The following is a 27,605-nucleotide window of genomic DNA, read 5'->3' on the forward strand; positions in this document are numbered from 1 at the left end:
ACTTTATTATTAGCTGGGAAATACTGTGCATATTTATAATAATGAAATACATTGATAGTTTTCTCATAAAATGTTTTAAAATTAGTCATATGCCTGTGAAATGCGATTTATTTGTGCCCATAAGTAATTGAACCTCCTCTGGCAAAAAGTTACCTTCAACTTAAGATACACCTGAATGATGAACAGGTAAACAAAGCTGAGTAGTTTGAGAAAAATCATTTCTCAGTACGTGTATTTTTCAACCATCTCAAGAGAATGAATATATATAAATATTTCCATTCATCTTTTAAATGAAGCTTTTCCTTTGGCTTGTTTTTCATGTTAAATCGAAATGAGTATTCCATTCAACTCGTGCTTTGGTTTCTCGGTTGGTTGGCTAGAATTTCCCACCTTCCTAAGTTCGATCTGTGAAAGAAAATAAAAATAGTCATGTAAGCATATCTTGAAAGCGAGCAAACCTACTGTTTGTGAATAAGAATTTCAATTTCATTTTAATATGTATATGCGTTTATTTATTAGGGTTTTTGTTTAAATTTGAATCTCTTATTTTAAAATTTACTTATGAAATGAAATACAAAGGATAACCTATTTCATTCACTTTAATTTGTTTAATATGTACGAGGTGCATGCACGGTTAGTATTGATAGTAGCACTAGTTTAATTTGTTGGCATGTACTGCTAAAGGGTTATATGTTTGCTTTTTCGGTTTACAGGAAAGATTCCTCATATGGTTAAAAAACTATATCACCCTTTCTACAAGAAAGGAACAAATTTCAAAAAATATTCAGGGCAAAGTCGATATTTCACTATATGCTTCAGATAACGTTCAGAAAAAGTGAAGCCGATCATACCACCACTGCGAATGCCACGGAATCGTACCGGTGGTCGAATGCTAGCTTCGTAGTTGAGCTAACAGACTACCCATTTATTACTGCTTCAGTTTGAACTTCCCACCTCATCTTGCATAACTACTTATTGGCTTCCGTCTTTATCGAACGGACCCAGAAAATACTATCAAAGTGTCCATTAGTCAGACCGAAGTTGTGTTCGGTTAAGAAAAAGAAAATACTTTGATTAAATCTTAATGCTACGGGTTAATAAATTGCTTCCTATTGCTTTTTTCTTAATAAAAGTAATTGCTGGGCTCGGTAGCCCAGGTCGATAAGATACTCGATTAAGGTACCAGAGGATGTTTAAAGATGTCGGTGATTCGATACCCGGTTCGTCCTTGTCAGAAATTTTCCTGACACAGGGGTACAATAGAAACGGTGAAATGACCAGGAAAAGGATTGTTACTGCGGGGAGTTCCCATATCGAAGGGTTAGCGTACCAACCTCTCGACGAGTATAAAAATAAAAGGTTGCCGTTTGGAATCTTCAATAAATTGTAGGTCCCGGTTTAATTATCCTTCGTGTGCAGAGAATGAACGTGGTGCGTCAAAACTGACAAAATTAATTGCTGAGACACCGATCTAGGGAAATCTTTTTATCAGCCACTTCGTTGGGCATTTTGCCTGTTGTGGCGTTGTATTTGTATTTGTAGCTATTATTGTGTTTTCGACGGCATTCAAACAAAAGTCACTAAGTCCATAAAAAAAATTTGACGGACTACTGCAGTTGATTGAAAATTTCAATTATTTCCATGATATGAACCACGAGCCAGTTATCTAAACATCAGTAAATCTACTGTAGGAGTTAGAAATCTTTAAAATAATTTTCACTATTTTCTCATAGCGACTCAAAATTTTGAGTTGAAAAAACCTTAAAACTGGACTTATTGACTTCTGCTTAAACGCATATGATATTTTATTTTTTAAACGGTATTAATTTTTTTAAAGTAAATAAAGAAATGAAAACTCACTTGCAAGTGTCTAATAATGGTTTAGTTTGAGGTAGAAGAACGTACAGTAGCTCATAGCATGGTATACATATCCCCAAGAGGAAACTCACCTGAAAAACCATAGTAAATATAAGTTCCAGAAATATCCTGGTCTGTTTTAATATAAATAAAAAAAAGGTCAAATGGTTCGTATTTAACCCACGGGTCTGGAATACTTGAGGCGTGCTTTTCAATCACATTTATTGATATGCAATCGGCTGCAATCCTCTTTTACCTACTGCGTATACATTTGAATCTCGTATATACAGGTCATCTGGTGACCCTAGTCCCTTCCCTTTCCCTCTTCCAATGTTGTCCTCTGAGTTTGACTGTATTTTTTGGGAAAATAATGAATTCAGAGAAGAGAGAAAAAATCCTAAATTAAATGGTACTTTGTCAAGACAAAATTTTCCGGCGCTTGGCTCTTTTTCATACTTTAAATTTTTTCTGACCGCATTTGAACTAATATCATTTAGTGTTATGCGTTCACGCATTCAAAACACGTTATTCGCATATCTTATAAATATAGTATACAAAGAAACCGCAGCAAGAAAAATAAAAAAAGTGTAAGATGAAAATATATTGTCATAAAAACTATGAAACAACTATGCTGATTGAAAAAAAGTTCTTTAAAAAAATTGTTGGAACACTATGCATACAGGGTGTAAAGTTAAGTCCTTATAAACGAGTTAATTTTTGGAACCGTTGGTTATAGAAACACTTTCAATTAAAAAAGTATTCACATATACCGTGCCTATTTTATTTACGTCAGCCGTATATGTACTGAAATTCAAAATTTAATGTTTTATACGATCTCCCTGTTTTTCCTCTAATTATGGTTCCCTAATGTCCAACTAAAAACTTGTCCTATCTCTACTGCGCCCAACAATAAAAAATTCCACGTTTCTAAATGCAATATTCACCGAGATATTCCTATTTGAAAGTTAAGAACACATCTCAAAAAAAAATGTATAAAAGTTTTAATGCAGTAAACTGTAATTTTAAAAATATTTCGAATTTTGTGGTCTTCCCTCCCGGAAGTTTTTTGTCCCTTAAAATATTATGCTGACGAGGCGACCGTATGAAGAAATTAAATTTTGTATCTCGGTGCATGTACGACCTCTAGCAAAATGAATTTCATACCTAAAAGAGCTGGTTATTTGAAAACTTTTTTGTAATCGGAACTGTTTCCAAAACTAACAGTTGCAAAAATAAAATATGAATGAGGACATTACACTTTCAACCCTTTTTACAGGGTGATTCCGAATTCATGGAACAAACTTTGAAGGTGATATAAGATACCTAAACAAGCATTTTTGGTCACAATGTGTGGTCGAATCGCAATCTCAAAGGCGGTAGAGGGTGCTTTTAGAGTGCACAATAACACTTCACCATAAGCAAATATCATATTTTTCTGACGGATTTGCTGCAATAAGTGCAATCAACCATTCGAAAATATAGGGGGGGGGGGGGTTTAACATGGTAAGCTTCCTCATAGTGCGACCTGGGTAACGTAAAATCTACCGCAAATCATTGTACCGCCTATCACAGCAAGGTTCCAGAGAAGAGTGATGGATGTGATCACTCCTCCCAAGAGCTGAATAATGTGGAAAAAATTGCTGTCTCGTACTTTACAGAGCAATCAAACGAAGATGGTAGTTGACAGCACACATCACGACAAATACGTCAGAAGATGTTATTTTCTTTTGATGAAATGCTGTTGTGCACTCCCTAAAAACACCCTCTACCAGGTTTGGTATTGCAATTCGACCACACATTCTATGACCAAAAATGCTTGTTCAGGTGTCTTATATCACCTCTTAAAGTTTGTCCCACGAAGTTAGAACCACCCTGTATATAAAAACATTTGTTTGAGTAAGTCAAAATTTCCTATTGCAGAATATTGTGAATGACTATGACCTGTGATGCAGGCTGTTCGTGAACCTTTTCCCTGTCCATCATGGGAATCGGTTGCAAACCTTGTGCTTTCTCCACGTCACCCTTAGATAAACAAATAACTCGTAAGTTTTTCAAAATGAGTTGATTCACTTTATGCGATTATCAGAAAACTTCTAATAATTTGTATCAGTTATGTATCTAACGTTTTCGTTTCTATCAAAAATGCGATATAGAATGATTCATTGCTTCTTTTTTTTAATTGAATTCATGGTGATATAGGATGGCAAGTGACTCTCACCTGGTCGTAGAATTCTTGGAAAATGATCTTGACTGTCTCTTTCTGTTGTTCCCAACTTTTCGTGCTGGCACATAAGTCACAGGCTGTCATCAGAATCGCCTGGAGCAATTGCCTTTTTATTCCCACCAACGTGAATAAGAAGAAGAATGATGAGTGAAAACGCGTATACGTAATTATTAGAGCTTAGATTATATGCAAATGAATATGCACATATGCATTTGCATATTTTGGCCTTTTTAGCGTTAATACATATAAATGCATAAAATCAAAGGATTTTCAGAACAAGTGCATATTTCTGAAGGCTTATTAAAAAGCTCAATCACTTTTTTTAAATAATTTTCCAATTTTTTTCCTCACAGGTGGAACTTAGTGAATTAATAGAGAAGAGAAGATTGCAATATTTTCCAAATATCAAACTGATTTGTTATAACGCTATTTCTAGAGACAGCGTCAAAAGTGTTCAATTTTTTTTAGAAACCGTCGAAATTCTTTTGTCACTGGTATTTCGTTACTGAGCAACTACGACTAACTGAAAATTAAAAATGCTTAAATAAACATATGTAGAAGTTATTTGCATATGCAGTATATACGTAAGTAGGCATATTTTTTTTTTGTTAATGTGAATATGCACTAAAAAATTTAAAATATACATTTAAAAACATACCAGCTTTTTGTTTGCACATTATTTTCATAACACATTTTCTCATTTTCTGTTGTTTTTTTAGAATTTTCAACTTTTTCAGGATTTTAAGCGCATATTCTGTGGTTTTTTTAATGCATTAGCATTTTAAGTGTATGTTGGCATGTTTTTAGAGCATATTTCGCCACTTTTTTAGTGCATATAATAAGGGATCTAGTAACTATTACATGCATATATATTTTTTTTTCATTGTATGCAGTAAATCATAAATTTGTAATTTTTTTATGAACTCAAAAAACTAAATTTGAATTCTTTGAATCCTCATTAATTAAATTAGCTGATACTAACTTTCTCTTGTAAACACACGATGGGTGTCAATTTGACTCCACATACAGAGTGATTGAACTGTTTTTGTGAATGTAAAATTTTGCAAAATTTTTTTACGTTTTTTTTGTAACTGAAGCACGATTTTTTAAAATCATTATTCATTTGAACAAAAAATATTGAAGCACGATATTGTAATGACTCTGTTGAAACTACTAACGTTTAAAACGGCTTCAGAAATATATTCGGCATCCGTAGATGAAGATTACATACAAACATAACACGTGGATAATCATTAAAATGGAAAATTCACGCTTTTCATATGAAGCCCGCGTGTATGAGTTCTTTTTTAAGGTGAACATTTATGAAAATCTTACCGATGCTCCAGCGAACTCCAGTCGAATTTCTCATTCTTTACTATTTCTGCCAACTTCGCTTTGTAAGGGAAAAACTTCGCCAGATCCGTCGCTAAAATGCAATGTTTGATGTTACTGAGAACCTGAAAATGTGTAAACGAATGAAAGTTTCTCTGGTGGCAAATATGATAATGTTATCGTAGATGACAGCAAAACGTTTCAAAGATATCCCCATCTCATTTCATAAGTAACGAAAAAGTGCCAACGTATATAACGTTATCAATTGCGATAGCTTTCTTTTATGGAAAAAGAATTATATTCTCAGAATATATTTGTTATAAGTATATAATCGTCAAAGAGCTAATTATTTTCCTTTCAGGATTGCTCGGGTGAATCAGATTTGAAAGAATATTTTGAGAATCTGACCAGGTGATTCGAGAGGTGTTCTTGATCTATCAAACAATACAAAAAATACAGTGAAATTTCCCATAACGGTAACCTCTGAGTAACGACGACATATTCTTGGAACAGAACGTCCCATTGAATTAACATTAAGGTTAATCTCCGAATAATGGCTATTTTTGGACATGAAAATAGAAGAAAAATGACGTATATCATAGGAAAAATAATCCTTAATATTTGCTAAGAAGTTTTCTCTCCTCGAACTATAGGAATATTTAAATTAAGGAATTGGGTTCTACGTCAGTGGTTTTCAAAATATGGTAGTATATGGAGTTCCATAAGTAGCAGCTAGCGGATGCGCAAATCTTCATTCAAAATTTATGCATCTTGAATGCAAAACAAATGTCATGCACTGGCCAACCGAACGACGGCCAAGTCCACATTTCAAAATGTCATGTGCTGCAAAACAGCTTCTTTTAAAAAGTTAGAGCAGTGTGCACAGCGACTCCCCGGAGTGACAGTAAACATTGTGAGGGGAGCCGCGGTGAGCTGTCCTTATTAATGTGTGCCTATTCAATTCCATGAAGTGGTTCATAGACTATTCGCAAGGGAACCGCGGAAGACAAAAGTTAGAGAGAGAACCACTGAGTTACAGTATGGATTATACAGTGAAACCCCCTAGATGCGGTCACTCCCTCTTTGAAGGCCAAAATATAATTAGGTTTTTATCAAAACTCTTCAATAACAAACTTCCTTCTTTTACTGACTTTTTTTTGTCTCACTGGTGTCTGCAACATAGGGGATTTACTGCAATTTCACGTGCAATCAAAAAATTGTAATTTTTTTTTCTTCAGAAATACTGAACCTCTTGATAACGGTAAACTCTCAATAACAGTCATATTTTCTCGGTCCGTTGTTTAGGAGGTGTAATTGTATTTTTAAGTTACACTATATACAGTCGAATCCAGTTATAGCGAACTCCAAGAGACCGGAGAAATCACTTCGTTAAAATGAAATTTCGTTATAAAGGAATTCCATGTTTTTGCATTGTTTTTATGTAAACTTATCTGAAGGATTATAAAAGTGTTCGTTAAAACGAGAGTTTCGCTATAACAGTATTCGTTAAAACTAGATTCGACTGTATTAAACTATCTTCAGTTTTCCGATGAAAAGCGGAACTGAACAAAACTGAACTTAATTTTATGATAGGAAGAGAAATGAATTTTCGGACGTATGTATGTATGTAAAGCCTTTCATTTGGTGGTTCGACCATAAAACTAATCGCCTATTTGCCCCCCAAACTCATTAGTGAAAATTCGTCTTTTCTCTCAGGAAGATAAACATCAGACAAGACAGTGATCCTTGAGAAATGTTGAAAAATCGTGACTAAGCATAAAGGCATCTCTAGACTATTTCCGGTTTCGTCGTAGAAAGAAATTAGTAATAAATATTCTAGAAATAAGAACATTTTTACCAATCTCGGCGAAGAAAGTTATCACATGTGAGTGGGATTTCGTACCACAAAACTGAATAAATTGCTCACTTGCTTATAATCAGCAGATGTCAGATTTTTCAGAATGTTGTGTCCTTCATTCTAAATTTATAAAGATAAAATATAAATGTTCTTTTCTCAAACCAAGTTTACAACCGCATTCAACATCACAGTCAATGGATCTAAAAATCGAGTGTACCTGCAATATAGAGACTGTCATATTGAAATGATGATGTTCTAAAGTTGATGTCGTGTAAATAGCCGCTAGTGGTGAAGCAGACGTAGCGAGAAACTGGTTCGTCTTTCCTCGATGATCCAAATCGTGGCACAGGCATGCAACGAACAAAGCCAACTCCTATCGAACATAGATAAAAAGTACACACCTCATCGATTTAAGGTTATTTCGACCACAAAGGACACGTTTGAATCTTTATTTCAGTTTGCATTTCGATAGCGTTTGATTCTTTAGAGCTGGACTGTACAACCCTTTCAGTCCGCGGACCGGATATGCGATATTTCTACTGCTTTTGAGGACCAGAAACTTGTATATGTATGGTGACCAAATGGCATATATTTTACGGGGCATCACCATAATTTTGGTTGTCCCAATTTTTTTCATAAAAAAATGTCCCGTTTTTTTCTTTATTTTCAATGAAGCTTACTAGAATTTTTCAAATTAAGATTAATTTCATGACTCATATAGAATCTATCATGATTAATTATAGTTTTATAACTATTGTATATTCATCTTACATATTTGTCAAAAATGTAAGTTTTTTCTGTGAATTACATTTTTACCCATTGCGACTTACAGTAGCTCTCTCATTCCCACCAGTTGCGATTTTTCAGCAATTTTGGCGGTAGTTGGCAACTTTAATTGATTTGAAAATTCTTTTGGTTGCAATTGGTAACCTTAATTGACTTCGACTATTTTTTTGCTGTGATCGGAGACTTGATTTGCATTTGAAAATTTTTCTGGCTGTGATTGGCACCTTTACTTCCATTTGATAATTACTATTTGGTGATAATGGAAAATATCCCATATGGATCCCGATTCCTCCTTCCGGTAGAAAACTATTGATACACACAATACGATAAATACCTAAGCTGACCATATTTCTTTCATAAAAATACGAGTGTTATGTTTATTAATAGTTTTTTACCGGAACACTTTTCGCGGACTGGGTGGAACCCCTTGGCAGGTCACATTTGGTCCGCGGGCCGGAGGTTGTGCATCCCTGCACTAGAGAGTAATGAATTATTGATGATGATCACACATGGCTTACCTCAATCGGAGCGAATACGCCACTGCAATGTTTGAGCAGAGCGTACATAGAGTTTGCCACAGCGAATCCGTGCGCCCAGTTGTGGTACGGTACTCGCCTGTAATTCTTGCGTACCGTCAGCACGAACCGCACTAACGACTCCGCGTCGATTTTGACAGCACTTATGAAAGACAGTGAAAAGTTCTACTGCAGTAAAAACAGACAGGAATATATCTCAGGTAAAATACAGAAGACTGGATACGATGCGGAAATTAATTTTGGAAAAAAAATTCATATTCTTCCACATCCTGGAGCAGAGGACTCATAGGCTAGGATCTTCGGCGGGCCCGCAAGCCAAATTTTTCACAGGCCCCTTGCATAGTGAATTTATAGCATTGAAAACAAAAAAATGATGATAATTGCCTCTAACCCCAGGGCTGGAGCCCTGTCAAATCCACCCTTGAAGGGGAGGGCATGCATAGGCCTCGGCGGGGCATCGAATCACCATTCCCCCCGCATTTTGAGCGAGTGAGCTAAACCACTACCTCCTTATCAGATGTCTTCAACCCTTTTCTAGTCGCGAGCATTGCCTGTACCCATCATCAAAAGAGCAGCACCCTTAAGGCAAGTTTGATATACGAATGCATATAAAATCAGGATAATTTTAATCCTTGAATATAATTTGTACGAGGTGGTTTTAATCGGGAGGCTGATTAATGAGCTCACTGCTCAAGAGCACTAAATTAGAAAATTAGACACGGGCGTACCGTGGTGCTCGCGCGCAACAGGTTGAAGATGCCTGTCCTATATTCTGAGTCCTATTCTAGAATACAGGAGGTAGTGTCACTACGCAACAGGAAGCTGGTGTATTTCCCCTCCTTAGGGTCTATGAGAAGATATTGTGTGCATCTAGATCTTTTCGAATAGTTACAATTTCGATGCGGCATATGAGAAATACTACAATTTGCAAGGCTAGGTCAATTTGCATTGAACGCGATGTTAGTCGATTCATTCCATATTTCCATAAGACCATCTACTAGTAATGTTATATTTGAAAACAATGAAATAGCAAAATATAACCACTTTAAGGACATGAAATTACCTCTTATAGGAAAATAAATCAGTGGCCATCAAAATTGATGCGGTTACTTTCTCGTCTGAGCTTAATATAGATGGCGAGAAGTTGAAACTGAAAGAGAAAAAAAATTCAATAAGTGGAAATTATTCATTTAATCAATCAAATCATTCATCCACGAAGAGCTTGGTTGCACTTTCATTGCGAGAAAGAGAAAAAACACAATGAAAACAAAATAAAAAGGAACATAACAACAACTTCAATGCATGTGCAATAAATTAGAATGGGTAATCTTATTAACCCTTTACAGCGGCATTGACGAGATATCTCACCTAACTTAATGTCTTCTATTTCTACGATTCCAATATATCCTCCTCCTTAAAACCCTCTTATTTCTGCAATGACAAGCTCAGGTAGTGCGTTCTGGTTTTTTTACTGCCAAACATGTTTTCCATCTCCCCTTCCTCAACCTGTCAGATCAGCAGCCAATGGACAGAATCAGTTTTTGTTCAAAGTTTGATAACAGAAGGAAAGAGACGGTATTTTTTTTTCTTCCCCTTTGGGTTAATATAGTGATGTAGATGCAGTATAAATAACAGAAGAAGCCAGATTATTTCTCTTCCCCGGTTTTTTTCATAATTCTCGGTGTTTGGGAGGGGGGGGGGCAGGCACTATGAACTGCATCAAATCCTGAAAAAAAATTTCCTCTTAGAAAAAGGTAGGGAATTTCACACAGGGTTTAGTAATTTCCACTGTGCCAATTATAATCGTGGATCGAGGAAATTTCAAATGCTACTTAAAGGGTTAAGAAATTTTTAAAAGGCTTGATATATTTTAGTGCATGCGCCGGAGTACCAATCAAGTCTGATGGAAGGCGATTCCAAGTTATACCAACAATATACAATGGATCCAGTTTATAACGTTTTTCAAAAAACCGCCATAAAAAAAACGTTGTGAGCAAGGATACACTCCCCACTGAAATGATCTTCGATACGGGAAGGGGGGAGGGTGCTCCGTGACATCAAAAAGATTGAGAAACATTGATTTTAGGATAACATTACGAAAGGGGACATACTCTTGAAGTGCCTCCGGACGAATTGATGATAATTTGACATTCTTTATGGACTCGATTTCGTCTTCGGTGCTGGTGTTGTGGTAAGACAATATTTCCAGAGCAACTTTGTACTTTTGCTCTGACCGCCTTATCTTGTCGTACAGCTAAAAACAAGAAAACAAAATAGCAATGAAAGTACATTCGTTGAGCCTAAGATTAAATAAGTGAGTGCTTTTTTGTCCGCAACAGTTCCCAATCAAGGTTTTGTAAATTTTCCTTGCTCCTGAGATCAAATGTGGAATTCTTCTGCAAATTTTGTGTTTCACCGTGTCATATCACAATCGTGTGTATGTTGTTATAACTTTCATTTCCATAAGCAAAGGTTAGGTTCAAATATATTGTATATTTCAACAACAAAAAATTTTTTTTTGAAATTCAAGTAAAAATAGATGACAAGTTTTATGCTTCTAATTACCAAGTTTGTCAAATCAAGTTCTTTACTTTAAGCCTTTGACATACTGACGGTATCTGCATATTTAAATACAAATATACAAATACAAGGCTGTGTATATATTGTTTATAATTTGTGTTAATTGCATTTTTAATTGGGTTGCTGTATTTTTGAAATATATCACAACCATATTTTTATGGGCATCTTTTTATCAGCCACCTCGTTGGGCATTTTGTCTGTTGTGGCGTTGTATTTGTATTTGTACAACAGGCAAAATGCCCAACGAGGTGGCTGAAAAAAAGATGCTCATAACAAATATGGATATACAGCAACCCAATTGAAATGAATTATAGAAACTAAAAACAATATATATATAACATGATAAAATATTATACAATGCCCATAAAAAATATTTATGGTTGTCTTATTCTCTCTCTCTAAGTATAGATAACTTCTCGATCTACTCAACATGTTTTTCGTATTTCTTTTTAAACGTGTCAAAATTTACTTCCCCCGTGGATAAGCTATTTCATACATTAACAATCCTATTGGAGAAAAATTACCTGCCACTTCACAACCTAGAATTGTCCCTTACCAATCGATACTACTACTTTACCGCTCATCAACTCCAGTTATATACCACCATACGGCAATTTCCAACCAGTGGAGTTGGAACTTGCTTCTGTGCCCGGATTCGAACCCGTGAACTACCAATCGATACCGGTGTCCCCTTGTCAAAGCAGTCGATTGACGGCGCATTAACGTTTAAAGTACCACTTTCTTTTTAACCCCCGTTAAGACGCCTTTATATAAATGATACGTGTATATAGGGGTTCTAATCCCTGTAACACATCCCTTACGCACGCTGTTGGGTGTAGGTATTTTGAAGTATATAGGCTGTATAAACTTTACGATTGCCAGCGCAAGTGTGAGACAACAAGTTTTGTGTTAATTAATAAAATTCAGTTAGATGTGCTGCCTCAGTAAAAGTGTTTACCGCATTTGTATACTCTGCACTCCCTAACACACGTATGAAAGAAATTATAGTTTTCAGTGTATTAAAATAAATAAATATTCAAAATTATGTATCATTCAACATATTTGAATTGGTATTTTTCATTTTCATTGCAAGCGTATAGTACTGACGGTACTTCAAAGTACCAGGTTAATTAATTCATTGTGTACTAAATAATTTTTTAGACTTTAATTAGAACTAAATGGACAACCAAAACTCTTTTACGTTTTAATTATTTCATTTTTACATAATGTGACAGTTAAAGGATTAGATTTAGTAAGAAAAAAAAAATCTTACTCCTCTATAGCACTCACCTTTGCGTGATGCAAAGCCAAACCGCAGTACACTGCAAAAGTAGCGAAAGCCTCTTCGTCGTGCTTCGTAAATGAACCCAAGGATTTGTTAACCATCTCTACCACTCCAATAACGCTGGAAATAATCCACATACATTATAACAATGTTTACTGACGTCCGACTTTAGTACAGACTGTCTGTGTTTCGAATGTCCGTAAAATAAGCGAATTTCAATCTTAAATATCATTATCTGGAGTTTGAAAATAAAAACTACAATTTTAGTATAAATTCTAATGTTACATGACACAAAGCCAGATAAGGAGAAGCTACTACTATATGTTATCCTAAAATCAGCCAGTCCCATTTTGTCTAAAATTGAACATCTGTCTTCACGCAATTATTTTACTTTGGGTCATAGTGATGTGCGCAAATCGATGGATTTAAGGCGGAGGTTCTTAACCTTTTTCAGCCGCGACCCAACATCAACTTCGCGACCCATGGGACTGTTTGTTTTCAAAATTAGTATAACCAGTGACGCGATAAGTGCATTTTTAAAACAGGACTGTTAGTGGATTTGTACGACCTATCTCGGAAGTCCCTGTGAATCACGTTTGAATCGTGATTTATAGTTCAAGAATCCTTGAATTTAAGTGGCCGACCACTTCTGAGACCCCCCACCAAAGTTTGGATCATGACGCATAGTTTGAGAATTCTTGATTTAAGGTATCACTTACTTTCCTCGAATGAATATTGGCATGCATAAAAGATTCCTCGTTATGTAGCCAGTCTGTTGATCCACGCACCTAAACTTACGAAGCAGTGGATAGAGAATGGAAAGAAAAATTAATTAGTATAATTAAGTATATACTCGTAATCAAGATCTTGAGGAAAAAATATATTATCTTATCATTTGTAAAATAAGATTAAAGTACATACTAACATGAAAGTTTGAAGAAAGAACTAAATTGAGTCTTTTCCAAACCTATCTAATTTGGAATGTGGTTGAAATGTATTGCTAGTTTTTAGGGATATCTCTTCTACAGGGTTGTTTAAATGCATGGACTCACCCGGGCAATGCCCCGGGACCTCTTTGTGCAGAAGGAGCCTCAGATGAAATTTCAAAGCAATCACCATCAATTATCCAACTTGTAGAGGGACTAAGTGCATGGCTTGGCCCGATGGGGGTGCATGATGCTATTAATATGCCCCTGTTTTCGCGGCTAGGATAGGACATTTATGTGGGCCGCATTCAGCCTACGTACCGGAGACTGAGCAACCCTGCTGCAGGAAGTATTGGTAAAACTCGGATTGAATTTTTCCATGTATTGGCCGGCACTACTATTATTGGAACCAGTTTTTTGATCAAAATTATTCGTTTTACACACCAATATATACAGTACTTGTTTTTTTTTTTTCCTTTTAAATATTAGCGGAACTTCCCAGGTTTTTTTACAATGCAAATATTGAAAAACTTGAAAACATTAACAAACTATTGAATAGGGATCCATACAGTGCATTCAATTTGAAATTGAAACGATTTAATTCACCACCATTGGCAAATACCTAATTGATTTTTTTTATGTTATAAACGATCACAAAGACATATCTATTACAGATCATGTGTTTTTCACTGATGCAGCACAGCTTGATCTCAATGGGTAAGTCGGTAGGCAAAATAACCGAACAACACACATGAAACTCTGAAAATGCCCAGGACAACGGGCATTTTTAGAGACATAACTGACAACGCTTCTTTCCTCATTTATGCCGTTCTTTCCCAACTTTTCTCCAATTTTTGAATTCAGTTACCTCAGTGAATATTGCACTTAGAAACTGGAATTTTTTTATTGACCTCGAAAGAGACAGGGACAACAACATTCTAATTGGGTTTTTTTAGAACAGGGTGTCTATATAAAAATTTATATTGTTTATTTTTTGGCACTATATTTTCTTTTCAAAACTGGTAAAAGGTAATTTCTAAACACTTTGAGCACTTTTTAAATTGGAACTATACCTCTACGACGAACAGTTGATGAGATAAAGGCCGCATTAGGACTTATATGTATGCTATGCTTATCTTTTTTTATATATACTTCTAAGAAATTAACGATAAAAATTTTATCACCTGTTGAAACGTTCATCGTTGTACGCATCCGGAATATTCAGAGATTCACCTGTCATAGCAACATAACCTGCGATCCCTTTGCCAATTGGAAATCTGAAAGACACGTTTGAGTATTAACGATTTATATCCTACGCGTATACTCAAATTTATAGTTGATGGTGTAATAAAAGTGAACCCTCCTATATTATTCGAAGTAAACTTAATGTCTAAGTTATAGAACCTTGTTTTCCACAAGGTAAGCTACATTATTTATTAGATGCTACGTTCAATGTTTGTTTGATTTCAATGAGGCTGCTGATATAAACTCAAAGTACAAATTCTCCAAAGACTATTTCTATGTATGTATAATGAAGCAATATTACGTATTTGAAAATCTGTTTAGGTTCATTGAAACGGACGAACACAAAGGTTCCGCAATAGCCTCATAACCAAAGCCCGGCTGTTGTTGCCCTTAAAAAACTTTACAAAAAGCCCTAAAAACTTGATAAAATGCTTTAAAAATTGGGAAAAAATTCCATCAAATAACAACGCAAAGTTCTCTTGAAAAATCGGTTATGTTCGAATGTAGAAAGAAAGAGTTTTGACAGCATCAAAATCGTGCGTAAATTTTTTGTATCTTAATTTGTACTGCTCGGGAATTTTTGACATTTTCACGATATTTTTTCACTTTTCAAATTTTTTGGCTATGGAAAAGATTGAGAAAACTATATTAATACTAATTGCATTGAGCACTTATGAAAAAATATGCTTTTTGGCTTCTTAACCATAGGCATACACGAAATTGTCTCGGGGGAAGGGGGATTCATTTTCCGCTTTTTACTGGAAAAAACCTTATTCCCCCTCCCTCAGTCATGGCCCTCACATCTAGCAATAGGGCCCTCCGGTCAGATTCTTCACGGACCTCTCAATGGTGAATTTCTTGTGAAAAAAACAAGAAAAATATGATGAGAATCGTCTCAGGCCCCCAAGCCGGAGCCCTGTCAGCGAAACACCGGTTGAAAATCTGTGATGCATAACGTCAGTTTTAAATGGAACCTTTAAATCACCTTTCTGAATTTCGTAAAACATCAGAAAAAGAAAAGATTTCTTCTCGTTCGTCGCGTGTAACCCAAATTACGACCATCTGTTTTCATTTCACACGCATGGGTTGGAAAACCACACGTTGATTTATAATTGGATGTACGCGATCAATACGTGACCGATCCATCTTCCGCAATCAATACGTCAAAAAATGAGTAATTAGTATGCTATTAAATAATTTATTTCTTACGACAGGAATTTCAACTCCACCCCCATAAATATTATTGCTGTTTCGAACTGTTATGAGAAAATGAAGTTCAGTTTGGTTGGAGTAACAGTTGGCTAATAGAATTTGTGAAGTGCTCGTAAAATGGTCATCCTCGAATCAATAAAATATGTCTGGCTTTTTGTCTTTCTTTTTTTCCCTCTAAACACTAAAAATCAAATAAAGTGTATTCTTGAGTTTCTGGAACGGCACAATTTAGAACGATTTTAAAGTTATTTTTAAGTTTGTGAATCGTGCGTCAATAACGTTGATGTCTTTACCCCAAAGTGTTCTTTATTGTGTTTAATCCTCTAAACTAGCGTTTCTCAAGCTTTCTGGCCAGTAAAAAGTCAGAAACAACATGACAGACATATTACTTTCAGAATTACGGGGCATTCCTGTATTTTTGGTCGTTCCGATTTTTTTTATGCATCTGTCCCGTTTTTATAACGGTGCTTATTTGTGATATTTAATAAAAACGTGAATAAACAACATTTTCATAACTTGTAAATTATTTTATAATAATTATGGCTTTGAATGTAAGTATTCATCTCACATATTTGTCAAGTTCAACGTTATTTCCGCAATTTTTTAAAAAATTAGTTGGCGATTTTGCAAACTTCGGACATCTTTTTTGATGATAATTATTCATGTCCCGTATTTTACGATACTTAAAATTGTAGTTCCCCGTATTTTTCTCAATAAAATATGTGATCACCGTTCATTTAATTTTTTTTTTCGCCAAATACATTTTGGTTATTGCAATTTGTGTGTAGCTGCCCTTTATATTTCACACCCTTTAGCAATTGCAGCAGCGATTAGCAAATTTCTAGTTTATTGCATTTTTTATCTACAATTAGTGATACTGTATCTCGTATTTAGGATCGCAATTTTCCGCATTCTCCTCGATGAAGAATGACTAACTCAAGTATGAAGGTACCTATAGTTTTTGTTCCATATGAATGTTACTAATATATATCTCACAATTACAACTATTGAATATTTTTTTATTCACAGTTAGAATTAAATTACAAAATCTGCCTGCGGACTACCTATGCCATAGTCGTGGACCATAGGTTGAGAAACGCAGGTCTAAGAAACATTGGCGTGATATCTTTCCTCCTAAAAAGCCTCTTATTCGACAAGCCCAGATATTTTGTACAGTTTATTTCTTAATGGAAAATTACAGTTTGCACCTGCTGAGAAAACTTTCCACACTACCCCTTAGTTTACACCTGTTGAAATTCGGAAAAAGGCCTACTACATTGAAAAATATATGGAATTTTACAGAAGATTCAGTGATTTCTGTTAATCAGTGATTTCACAGTTAATCTATAATAGAAGATTTTGAGGGGGAGAACCTTATTTCCTCAGAAGTTTTCACGTCCTTTTCGGATTCCTCAGAAGCTTCTTGATCACTAACGTCGAATATGCGTGCGAACAGTTCGCCGGATTTGCCATCCACCAAGAAGAGAGAAGCCCTATCCGCTTCTACCAATTTCCTTGCAAACATCTTTAAGAAAAGAAGAGAAACTTTGCAACACTAATTCAATGGAAATTTCAGAGTAAAGATCATGTAGAGCAGCTGAGGTGAATCGTTAAATGATAGAATGCAAGTAAAAACTGGAAAGAACTCGGTGATGGAAATCAATAATACCATGATCTTTATGATGAGAGTGTCCATACTGACCATGTCTTGAAATATCGATCTGAGAAAGAAGTTCAAATAGAAGATTCAAATAGTTTTTATTCAGTTGATTGATACTGCACACACACATGTTAATGGACTTGATAAGTCATCTAATGATCACAATTTCAGAGTTTGTAACTTAACATTCAAAAGATATATTGAAGATACATGTACTTTAAAAATTTAGATATGACTTACTTCACCACATTCAACAAAAAACTGTTCAGTTCCCTTTGTCTTATCATGCTTCCGTACAACTGAAATTTAAAATATATAAAAAAGTTTCATCTCATAGGCAGTCAAACCGATGTTTTTACGGATAGTGTCAATGTGTCTGCATCGAATCAGGGGCGTTTATACGAAGAAAGCATTGGTGAGGAAAGCTATTGTTGCCAGGAGTTCCCTACATAGGCTGTTTCAAATTGTTTCCACAGGAGAAATCTGTGCGGCCGTTGTCTTTAGAAACATACTTCCATTTACATTTTTTTTTTTTCAAATGACCTGTGGTTACTTGAAATGTCTTAAATTTTCCTAGGGGTCATATACGTAAAAAAAATTGATAAATTTTTATGTGGACCTTGTGTGTGCTAAAACTTCCGATTAGCGAAATATGAATCCAGCTATGAAAAGTAATTTACAAGAACTCCATATTTTTAAATGTGATGTTTATCAAGGTATTGAAGAGGAAAAAATTACTATTTTTTGGTGATTTATTGCTGTGTTGATGGGTTTGAATTGGCTCAAAAATATTCATTTTTAGGAACTGTACACAAATGGAATTAAATCAAAGTATTCGTTTCTGTTCCATTTAGATTATTTTGTTGTGTTCGCTCACTGTCACAAACTTCTCATCTTTATTGAACATAGTTGTGAAATTAATTTTCCAACCTTTTGATGACCAAGAATTGAAAAAAAATGTTATAAAAAACCCATCTGTTGTAAATCTCTTCAGCAAATAAAAGCAAATGCAGAAATCATTGACAGTTCCAACTTGAAACCACTAGTCACCACAGGAGCAAAAATAAAGAGATGGTTGTGGAACAACTTGACCAGAAAGTCTTCATTATTAAAATTATTAAAGCATGAAGCCATTTTATTTTCAATTTTCAACACAAAATGTGTTCAAAAATCCCTCAGTTCCAGTTTCGAGAGTGAAAATACAGTCGTGTAAAAAAATAAAAATTCTAAATTTTTATATGATTTCCCCCCTCCGTCCTCTAACTTCCAATTAGAAATTTGTTGCCTTGTCTCAGATCTTAGCCCAACAAAAGAAATTCCATGTTTCCAAGTGCAATATACACTGAGGTATTTGAATTCAAAAATCGGAGAAAAGTTGGGGAAAACATCATAAACGAAGAAAAGAAGAGTTTTCCCTTAGTTTATGCTGTTCTTCACACCTTTTCTCCAATTTTTGAATTCAAATATCTCAGCGAATATTGCACATACTAACGTGAAAAAGTTTTTGTTGGCCTCAGGAGAGACCGGGTAACAACTTTCTAATTGGGAGTTACAGTATAAAAATTCAGATTTTTTTTTATTTTATGGCACACTCTATTTTCAGTCTTAAAATTTATGAAGACTGCTTCTTGAACAAATTTCGAGCACTTTTTAAATTAAAACCATACCTCAATTACGAACGGTTGATGACATAAAGGATGAATTAGGACTTACAGGACACTTCGTATAGTTCCATGCGTTGGATTGTATATGCGGTATTCATGAATCAATCGTTTCTCACTAAGTTTATCGGGGGAGCCTCAAGTAGCCTGCTTCTCCCAGATTCAATCATATATGATTTAAAATTATATCATATAAAATAATTATGAATTAAAAACTGTCTGAGAAAGAAAGAGAGAAGTGAGAGTTCCGTTAATTTTTGTTGGCTTCCTAAAGGTCATTCAACGCAAGATCGAAAAAGGGCAAAAAAGCTTTTAAAAATAGATGGAAGAGACCGATAAAAAAACGGAACACTCTTGAATATCGATCTGCGTTATAACGAGCCATCCTTAAATTACGTGAACCTGGTTGCATCGATTTGGATCCTTGATCACTAGTTTTCAAAGTTTAGTTATTTTTAGATTGTTTAAAAATAAATTCGACTTCCGCTGACTGATATCTTGTTTTTAGAAATCAGATATTTCCTCTTCTAATACGTTTATTCTGTTGTCGTCAAGTTTGAGTTTCCAAAATTTGTAGAAAGAAATAAAAAAACTAAATATTAATATCTCACCTCTGCGTAGTGGAGGGCTATTCCACCCCAAACTAAATAGCTGTTGACTATCTGCAAATAAACCCAATGAGTTGATTGTAGTTGATACGTATTTTGGCCAAAAAGTCAATAAAATGTATGCATGCACATTGTATACATATTTGTACTTGTGATATGCAGTACAGAGTGCTTATACACTTGATGTTCCCTTGTTCTAAGCTGGCTACAAACGTAACTTTCCATCAGTAAGCTATGAAACTTTGGGAACGTCTTAATGAAGTATAGAGAAGAAATGAATAGGAAAAATAAAAACCTCTTTCCTAAATTCACCACTAAAGGAAATTTAATTATGCAGTGTGAGAATAGGTGCTGATTTTTGCAACAATGGGTCACATGGGTGCAAGAAAAGCAACATCTGTGGAACCATTTGACCAATCTCGTCAAGCTTCATCATAAGAAGGTACTATTTAAACATCTTTCGCAGAACCGTTTCTATTCTTGTTTGTCACCAATAATTGTATTATGGCTTATTCGAAAGGTAATTACAGTTAAAATATTTCCATAGTATAGATGTGCAGAGTGTTCCATGAATTCAGAAGTAGTTTAAAAATTCATAAAAACTGAAGGGACTTGTTTCTTTCAATGCGGTTTACGAAGAAATTTATTCTCACGGTGGGGATTTTTTTTTTTTTTTTGGTATAGGAAAAAAAAGTTCAATTTTTCGTCGATCGATGGTGTGGCATAAAAGAAAACTACAGCATCTTTGAACTGAACGCTTCTTCAATCTCCTTTGTGTCCAAAGTGTTTGTAAAGCTTAAGCAAGAGACTCGTGGCTGAGATAAAACAACTTCACAAATAGTGTTTTATCCACCAATCTCAACATCTAGTGAAAACCTTATATAAGCGCCAATAACAGGAAAAATCATAAATGAGCTATTGGTCATACACTCTGCATTTTATAGGACTCTGATTTGCATACTTCCAGCAATTCGCTTCCTTTCAACAAGTGTCCGCTATCAACAAAAATTCGAGAAAAAAAATTGTATGTATCCAAAAAAAAAAAAACCTCCTTCTATGGGAATAACTTTTTGCACAAGCTGCATTCAAATTTATACCCATTTTTATGAATTTTTAAACTATTTACAAATTCATGGGACACGACAACCTGTATATAATTCACGAAAATTTAGAACCCGCAATACATTTTTTCAGTTTATTATTGACGGAAATTCGTCGATGAATTTTCCAAACAAAAAAAGTCTCAAATCCCCATTCGTATGATGGATTTTCACGACATTCCGTTTTCTTTAACTCTTTGCATACTACTTCGAGTTCACCTCAACGTAGGACCGCATCAGGAAACGGTAGTTCATTGTTATAACAACCCCATTATAATCAAGGAAGGCCCCTATGAATTCGACGTTTTAGCAAAACTCATAAGCTATACAAAGAACTGAAAAAAGAGGGAGAAACATCCACAGAAGCCATCCTCATTGCGGGGGTGGTTCTATGTAGTACAAACTGTACCAGCGAAGTGCAGAAAGAACCTCTGGATGCAAAAGGTTAAACTATTTTTATTGAGAACAGCTTCAAATGAAAAAAATAAATCACCTCCTCGTCCTCCTCATGGAATTCAGAATCAGTCTTGTTTCTATAAAGCTCTAAAACACCTGCGGGAAAAAACATAACCGTTTTTTAATAAAGCATCAGCCCTGTAATTATCATGATAAATACTGAAAGCTAATCTACACATACTGTCGTACCAGATAATTCTCCATCGGGCTGTAGGATCGGGTGGCAGAGTACGAAAGCACCATCGTCACAATTCATCGATATACCATCGGGAAATATCGAATCCTGCAGGTAAAATAAGTTGGTTTTTACTCCCGTATTTGAGTTTTAAATATGACGACCATTTCATTTCACTTCAGTGACAGAACCAACGTTGGTAAGGGGGGGGGAGATGTGCGACAGGTGCGGCCGCACCACACTTTGAAAGGCCTACACTTACGGTAACAGAAGTAAAAAATATAAGATTCTCTCGTTAACATTATTTTTCTTGTCTGGGCTAGAAACCTGTCGGTCTCTCCCTTGTGGAGGCAGACAACGGTAGAAAGCAGCAAAATGTTTTTCGCAACATTTTCGGACTCGGATCACAAAAAAGCTTAAGCCCGAGCCTAATAAAAAGTTGATAAATATTTTAATTACATTTTCGGCAGACTTGGTTCGAACAGTTTCCTTGGTCCTCGCGACGTAAGCTGATAAGCTGGCCGTTTCCCCTACTGGCAAATTCTGCATTTCATTACGTGAGCTACAAAGAAATCCACATTTAACGGTATAACACAAAAATTTGTTTACATTTATTTATCTCGTTAGAAATAACACTTACTTTCAATTTACCCTCTCTGTATCTCTTATTTACTATTATTAATCATTTATCACTGATTAATTATTTTTCTTTTGATCCGTATACTTACTTGAATTCGTTTACATCTTGATCGAGAGTAACCAGATCCTAGAACGAAACAAGAATGAAAATGAATTATGCAGCTTGGACCTTCTCCGAATCGGGTTGGTCATTAAATTGCAAATCTCTCCACCGACTAGATATTGTTAAATACTGACAGTTGAAGCCGGCTATAACGACCTTAGTTGTAACGACACCTTGGTTATAACGTCAATAATTGGCGGTTGTGACTAATTCTCATAGAGAGATTTAATGAACCTTGCTTATAACGTCAATGCAGACCCAACGTCCTCGGATATAATGATACATTTTAAGATGATAATACAACACGGCAACGGAAAATTTCGTAGTTTGACCTTTTTTTGATTTTTCTAATTGAAAAGAACCCCTTCTTTTCAATGAAGCTTACTTTTATTCATAACCATTAATGAAATCGGAGATGAATGATGATGCATCATTTGTGGATAATATTATGGTAATTATGATATAACTGTGAATATCTCACATATTTGCCATGTCTTGACCACTGCCGTCTTGACATGTGGGCTCACCCTGCCATGGTCCGGGGGAAGGGGGGGAACTCAAGTGCTTCAGAAAATGAGATGTGGTCAGATTTTCGACTGTGAGTATTAAAACGTTTTTAGTAAGTATTTTTAAACAAGTAGGGGGCAGAAAAATCGCTTTACCCTAAGGCCTGTGATGCAGTTAAGGTGGCCGTGGCAATGTTCAATTTCTTTTTTTCGTGAAATGCATTTTAAATCCCTGGCATACTTGCTGTACAACTGCGTTATTTACCAAAAGTTACTCATAAGAAATAGTTAGCGATTTGGCCGACAATTGGCAACATTTTTGATGAGAATCGGCGATGATCCGTGTTTATATGATACCGATTTCTCGTATTTTTCCTGATCAAATATGGTGACCTTAATTATAAAAAATAACAACTTCATACACACTATGTGATTGTACCTGATCATATTTTGTGTTCTTGAAGGTTGGGAAAAAGGCAATCTTCGTTATAATGGCACCTCGATTATAACAGCAAAATTTCGGGGAATCTTCGATGTCGTTATAACCAAGTTTGACTGTAGAAGCAAAAATCTCCAACAGGAAAAACTAAATATCTCATAAGGCGATTTTTATCAGATTTCAAAACTTTTTTCTTTAAAATTTAAGTTGATCGTCTCCTATTTTTTGAATTTCATCGATTTATTGAATAAATGAGTCTGTAGTTGACAATTATTGTGTACAGTGAGTAAATTTACTGTACTTACCCGAGAGTCAGAGTCATAAAGATAGAGAGTCCAGTTGGTGGCACCAACAGATGACGCAACTGTCCTCGAAAGCTCACTGAGGACGTGGGCCTTACTTGGACTGCTGTAAAGGCTATTGGTCAACTCTTGTAGCATCTCTCTCTTGTCGGCGTGAACGCAAAACTAATATTTATGCAAAAACAAAAACTACTTTAATGTGAATGATTCATATATTAGTTTAGTTTTCCTTGTCTTGAATTAACAGCAAACTTTTGATACAGTTTATTTAATAGCAACATTCGCAGTAATTTAATAGCATGGTTTTTTTAATATTGTGTGTGGGGGGGGGGGGAATCGAAATAACACGAAAAAATGAAATTTACCTTCCACCTCGACAAACTGAGCTTTTCCGCTTTCTCGTCTGTATTAAGAATAAATGATACATAAATTTCAAATATGTATAAATCAGACACATACATTTTTAAATTACGAAAAATAAGACAAATTTTAAAAATGGAGAAATCAGACAAAATTTAAGTATTGATAAGTCAGACATAAATTTCAAATAAAAATAAATCCGATGTAAATTTTAAATATAGAAAAATAAGACACAAATTTTTCAAATATGGAGAAATAAGATTTAAAATATGGAGAAATTAGGCGCGCCCGCGTGTGTGTGTGTGTGTAAATTTTAAAAGTGGAAAAACCAGACTTAATTAAACAGTTATTTCCTGGATATTATGTTGAGGTGAACTCGGAAAGAAAAGTCATCACGCCTCCGCCGGGACTCGAACCCAGGTCCTCTTGCATACCGGGCAGGTATGCTACCATCTACACCACTGGAGACATGGCCCTGCCTTCCTCATTTCACGCACTGTGGCGTGAGACACTGAAGTAGAGACGTACATGGTAGCATGCTTGCCCGGTATGCAAGAGGGCCTGGGTTCGAGTCCCGATGGCGACGTGATGACATTTCTTTCCGAGTTCACCTCAGCATAACATCCGGAAAATAACTGTTTCCTTGATATCTTGGGCTGAGAAAAAAAAAGCCATCTATCTCTCTCTAAATCAGATTTAAGTTTTAAAAATAGAGAAATCAGACTTAAATTTCAAGTATAGGTAATAGCATATTCATGTCAAAGAAACTTTCTGGAAATTATGCGAGGTGAGCGTTGGAAAGAAAAGTTGGTAAAATCTCCTCCAGAAAGAGAGAACCGAAGCAAATCCAATGGAATCCGGGCAATTGCACTGATCATTTGGCACGAAGTGATTTTAAATTTCATTTCACCTCGGCAAAATATCCACAATAATCTCTTTGATGCGTTGCATGGACTGAGAAAATCATCTTTATGCAGAATATGAATATTCTTGCTCACCTTCGATCGACTGGTCGATTTTGGATTTCCTCTGCATTTTCCGAATAAGCCATCTTTCGAGCAGCTGCAGGTCCACCTTAGACAGAATGTAGTCTTCGAGGAACTCCACGTTCGAGTCCAGGAACCCTTCGACTTCATTAGCACCCAACTTCCACGTCACTTTAGCTATAGGGTTCCCCATCAAAACAATTAAATTTAAGAAAATTATAAGAGATAAATTTTGTACATACGTAATTTACAGGGTGTTCCATAAATTCGTAAATAATTTTAAAATTCATTAAAATTAGAGGGAAAAAATTTATATATTCCTTCAAATACATCCTGGTATATTTTTGAATGTGGTTTGCAAAAAATTTTATTTTCACGCAGGGGGGTGATTTTTTGGTCAAGAAAAAATTTAGTTCAAATTTTTGTTGATAGAGGGCACGAAACTAAAGCAAATCAAGTTTGATTAAACCTGAACCTTTCTTCGATCTCTTCTGTGTCCGGAAGGTTCGAAAGCTTCAGCCGGTGATTCGTGGCTGAAGTAAGCCAACTTACAGCATAACAATGAAAACCTTATGTAAACGCCTGTAAAAATCTAAAAATAGGCTATTAATTGTACACCCTGCCCTGATTTGTATACTTCCCCAGTGAGTTGCTTTCGTCTAGTGCCCTCCATCGACAAAAATTCAAAATAAATTTTTCTATAGCAAAAAAAAATCCCTCTGTAATACTTTCAATACAAATAGTGTTCAAATGACACGCAGTTATTTAAAATCTCAAAATTCGTTTGAGGGGTCGTATACATAAAAAAAAATAAAGAAATTAACATTCTATACAGTCCCCGTGTGCTAAAAGTTCTCTCTAGTTATAGAAATGTAGATCCCTCTTCGAAAAGTCACTTGCAGAATATTTCATATTTCAAGTGCAATAGCCTTATTAATCGAGATATTAACCCTTTAAACGGTTTTTAAAGTTTTCCGCATCCGCATCATGACTGCCACATTGGAAATCACTGAGCCTTCTATAAATTGCTCTCTACCTTATTTTTAAAAATATTTTTTCCTGATCGCGAGCTGATAAATGCTTTCCCCCTCCTCCCCAACAAGAAAACTGACTCCGCCCATCACTTTTATTTCCCTCACTATGATACAAAGACACCTGTTGAAGTGTGCGGTTTTCTAAGAAGAAAAATACTTTTTTAGGAAAAAAAATTTTTTTTTTTGTATAATTTATATGGAGTGTATATTTCTTTACTATGCTGAAAGAAAGAGGGAAAAACACGTCTCTTTTTCTTTTTCTCTCCTTCTATTATTTAACTTCGAACAAAAGCTGACTCCGCCCACTAGCAGTTGATCGATTGGAGGAGGGTTGGAAACGTGTTTGCCTGTAAAAACAACTTCAACGCCTATTTAGGCTCGTCGATGCTAAAATAAAAGGGTTTCACGCTAGGGCGTAGCGAGGGGGGGGGAGGGCTTGGGGGTCTGGTCCCCCCCCCCCGAAATGTGAGAAAATGACCGAAAAAAGGGAAAAAGATGGCCAAATCCATTGTTCTGTCACTTTGGTCCCCCCCGAAATGAAAGTGGTCCCCCCCCCCCGAACGAAATTTCTGGCTACGCCCCTGGTTTCACGAACCCGAAATATTTCGGGGTGACTGAAATAAAGCAGATCAAGTTTAACGATATATCTCGGGATGCCACTGTGTACGGGTTAAATAAGCAAAATCACTATATTTTGCAACTTATCACTGTGTTGGCAAGTTTTCATTAGCTCAAAAGTTGCCAATTTTTAGGGACTGTACAGAAATAGAAGGAGCTCAACCATTTTGTATTATTTTATTCCACAGTAAATAGCAAATACATTTTTAGACAACTATTTTGACTGTTACAGAATTTTTGCAACTTTGAATTTAATTTAATTTTGGCAATTTGTAAACTATATCTTTAATCATTGGCAACAAATGCTAAAAACTTTGAGGTCAAATATCTCCGTTAATACTGCATTTAAAAATATGAATTTTTTTTGTATATGAGAGAGCCGCATGTATGTTTCACTAGTTGGAAGTTTTAGCATACAGGTTGTACATAAAAATTAATTTTTCATATATTTTTATGAACATGACCCCCTTGGAAAATTGGGCATTTAGAGTAACCGCTCATCATTTTTGAAAACTTTTTGTACTTAAAAGTATATTTCCTAAAATCCCTGTTGCGGAGATATCCGCTGTGCAAACAATTTAGGCCAGCATAACTGGTAACTCCTTGTCCAGTTGGTTGGATGCATTGAGATAAGGAAACGTACCTGTCTGGCGCCCCATTTTAGGGGACTTGAGGTCCCTTGTACGCTTAAAGTATGCGTCCAAGTAACCACCGGGTCCAGGTGAAGGCGGTCTGTCCGAATGGAAGCAATTCTTATGGTAGCGGCTGCATATCCGAGGACTGGACCTGATGAAATTCGAAGATGAATCTCTCGCTTCTTTCGGGCTGACGGACAGCAAAGGAGGTAGTCTCCGACCTGTAGACTTATACCTGGACATTGCCTGAAAATTTATGAGAAAAAAAATTTATGCCTAGTAGAATCAAATGAAATTATACAATTTAAAAAAATATTATAGCAATTATTTTCATGCGCACATTTTCTACAATCAAATCTCATCCGATTAAACGGGCAAAAAAAAAGGGATTATACCTATATGTACGACTCGATGCGATTGAGAAATTGATTGACAATTGCTGAGAATTTCGAACTCGTTAGAATACACTCAAGACACGAACG

At 35.4% G+C, this 27,605-nt stretch overlaps 1 protein-coding gene across 1 annotated transcript; it reads right to left on the reverse strand.

Moving 5' to 3' along the window:
* On the reverse strand, positions 1-27,605 carry LOC149075786 (putative 3',5'-cyclic phosphodiesterase pde-5). Its single transcript, XM_089245457.1, has 26 exons — positions 27,519-27,605; positions 27,132-27,369; positions 24,849-25,013; positions 23,856-23,893; positions 23,494-23,655; positions 22,230-22,267; positions 21,961-22,063; positions 21,516-21,609; positions 21,364-21,422; positions 19,774-19,824; positions 17,742-17,800; positions 17,511-17,562; positions 17,215-17,366; positions 14,569-14,661; positions 13,178-13,246; positions 12,464-12,578; positions 10,705-10,847; positions 9,657-9,743; positions 8,576-8,735; positions 7,489-7,644; positions 7,341-7,391; positions 5,417-5,538; positions 4,076-4,187; positions 3,799-3,879; positions 1,861-1,949; positions 1-405 (listed from the first exon to the last, which is right to left on the reverse strand). The coding sequence occupies exons 2-26, from the start codon at positions 27,364-27,366 to the stop codon at positions 345-347; spliced, it is 2,547 nt and encodes an 848-aa protein (XP_089101583.1). The 5' UTR covers positions 27,367-27,369; positions 27,519-27,605; the 3' UTR covers positions 1-344.

Source organism: Pholcus phalangioides, unplaced genomic scaffold (genome assembly GCF_987345545.1).
Source record: "Pholcus phalangioides strain wild (caught in Gottingen) unplaced genomic scaffold, Ppha-v1.0 ptg000015l_1, whole genome shotgun sequence".
Classification (NCBI taxonomy): domain Eukaryota; kingdom Metazoa; phylum Arthropoda; class Arachnida; order Araneae; family Pholcidae; genus Pholcus; species Pholcus phalangioides.

Coding starts and splice junctions, on each gene's coding strand:
- LOC149075786 (XM_089245457.1), bottom strand. CDS start 27,366: ATGTCCAGGTATAAGTCTACAGGTCGGAGACTACCTCCTTTGCTGTCC. Junction 23,894..24,848: donor AATCGACCAGTCGATCGAAG/GTGAGCAAGAAT, acceptor TTCTTAATACAG/ACGAGAAAGCGGAAAAGCTC. Junction 5,539..7,340: donor CATCTGCTGATTATAAGCAA/GTGAGCAATTTA, acceptor ACACATTTTCAG/GTTCTCAGTAACATCAAACA.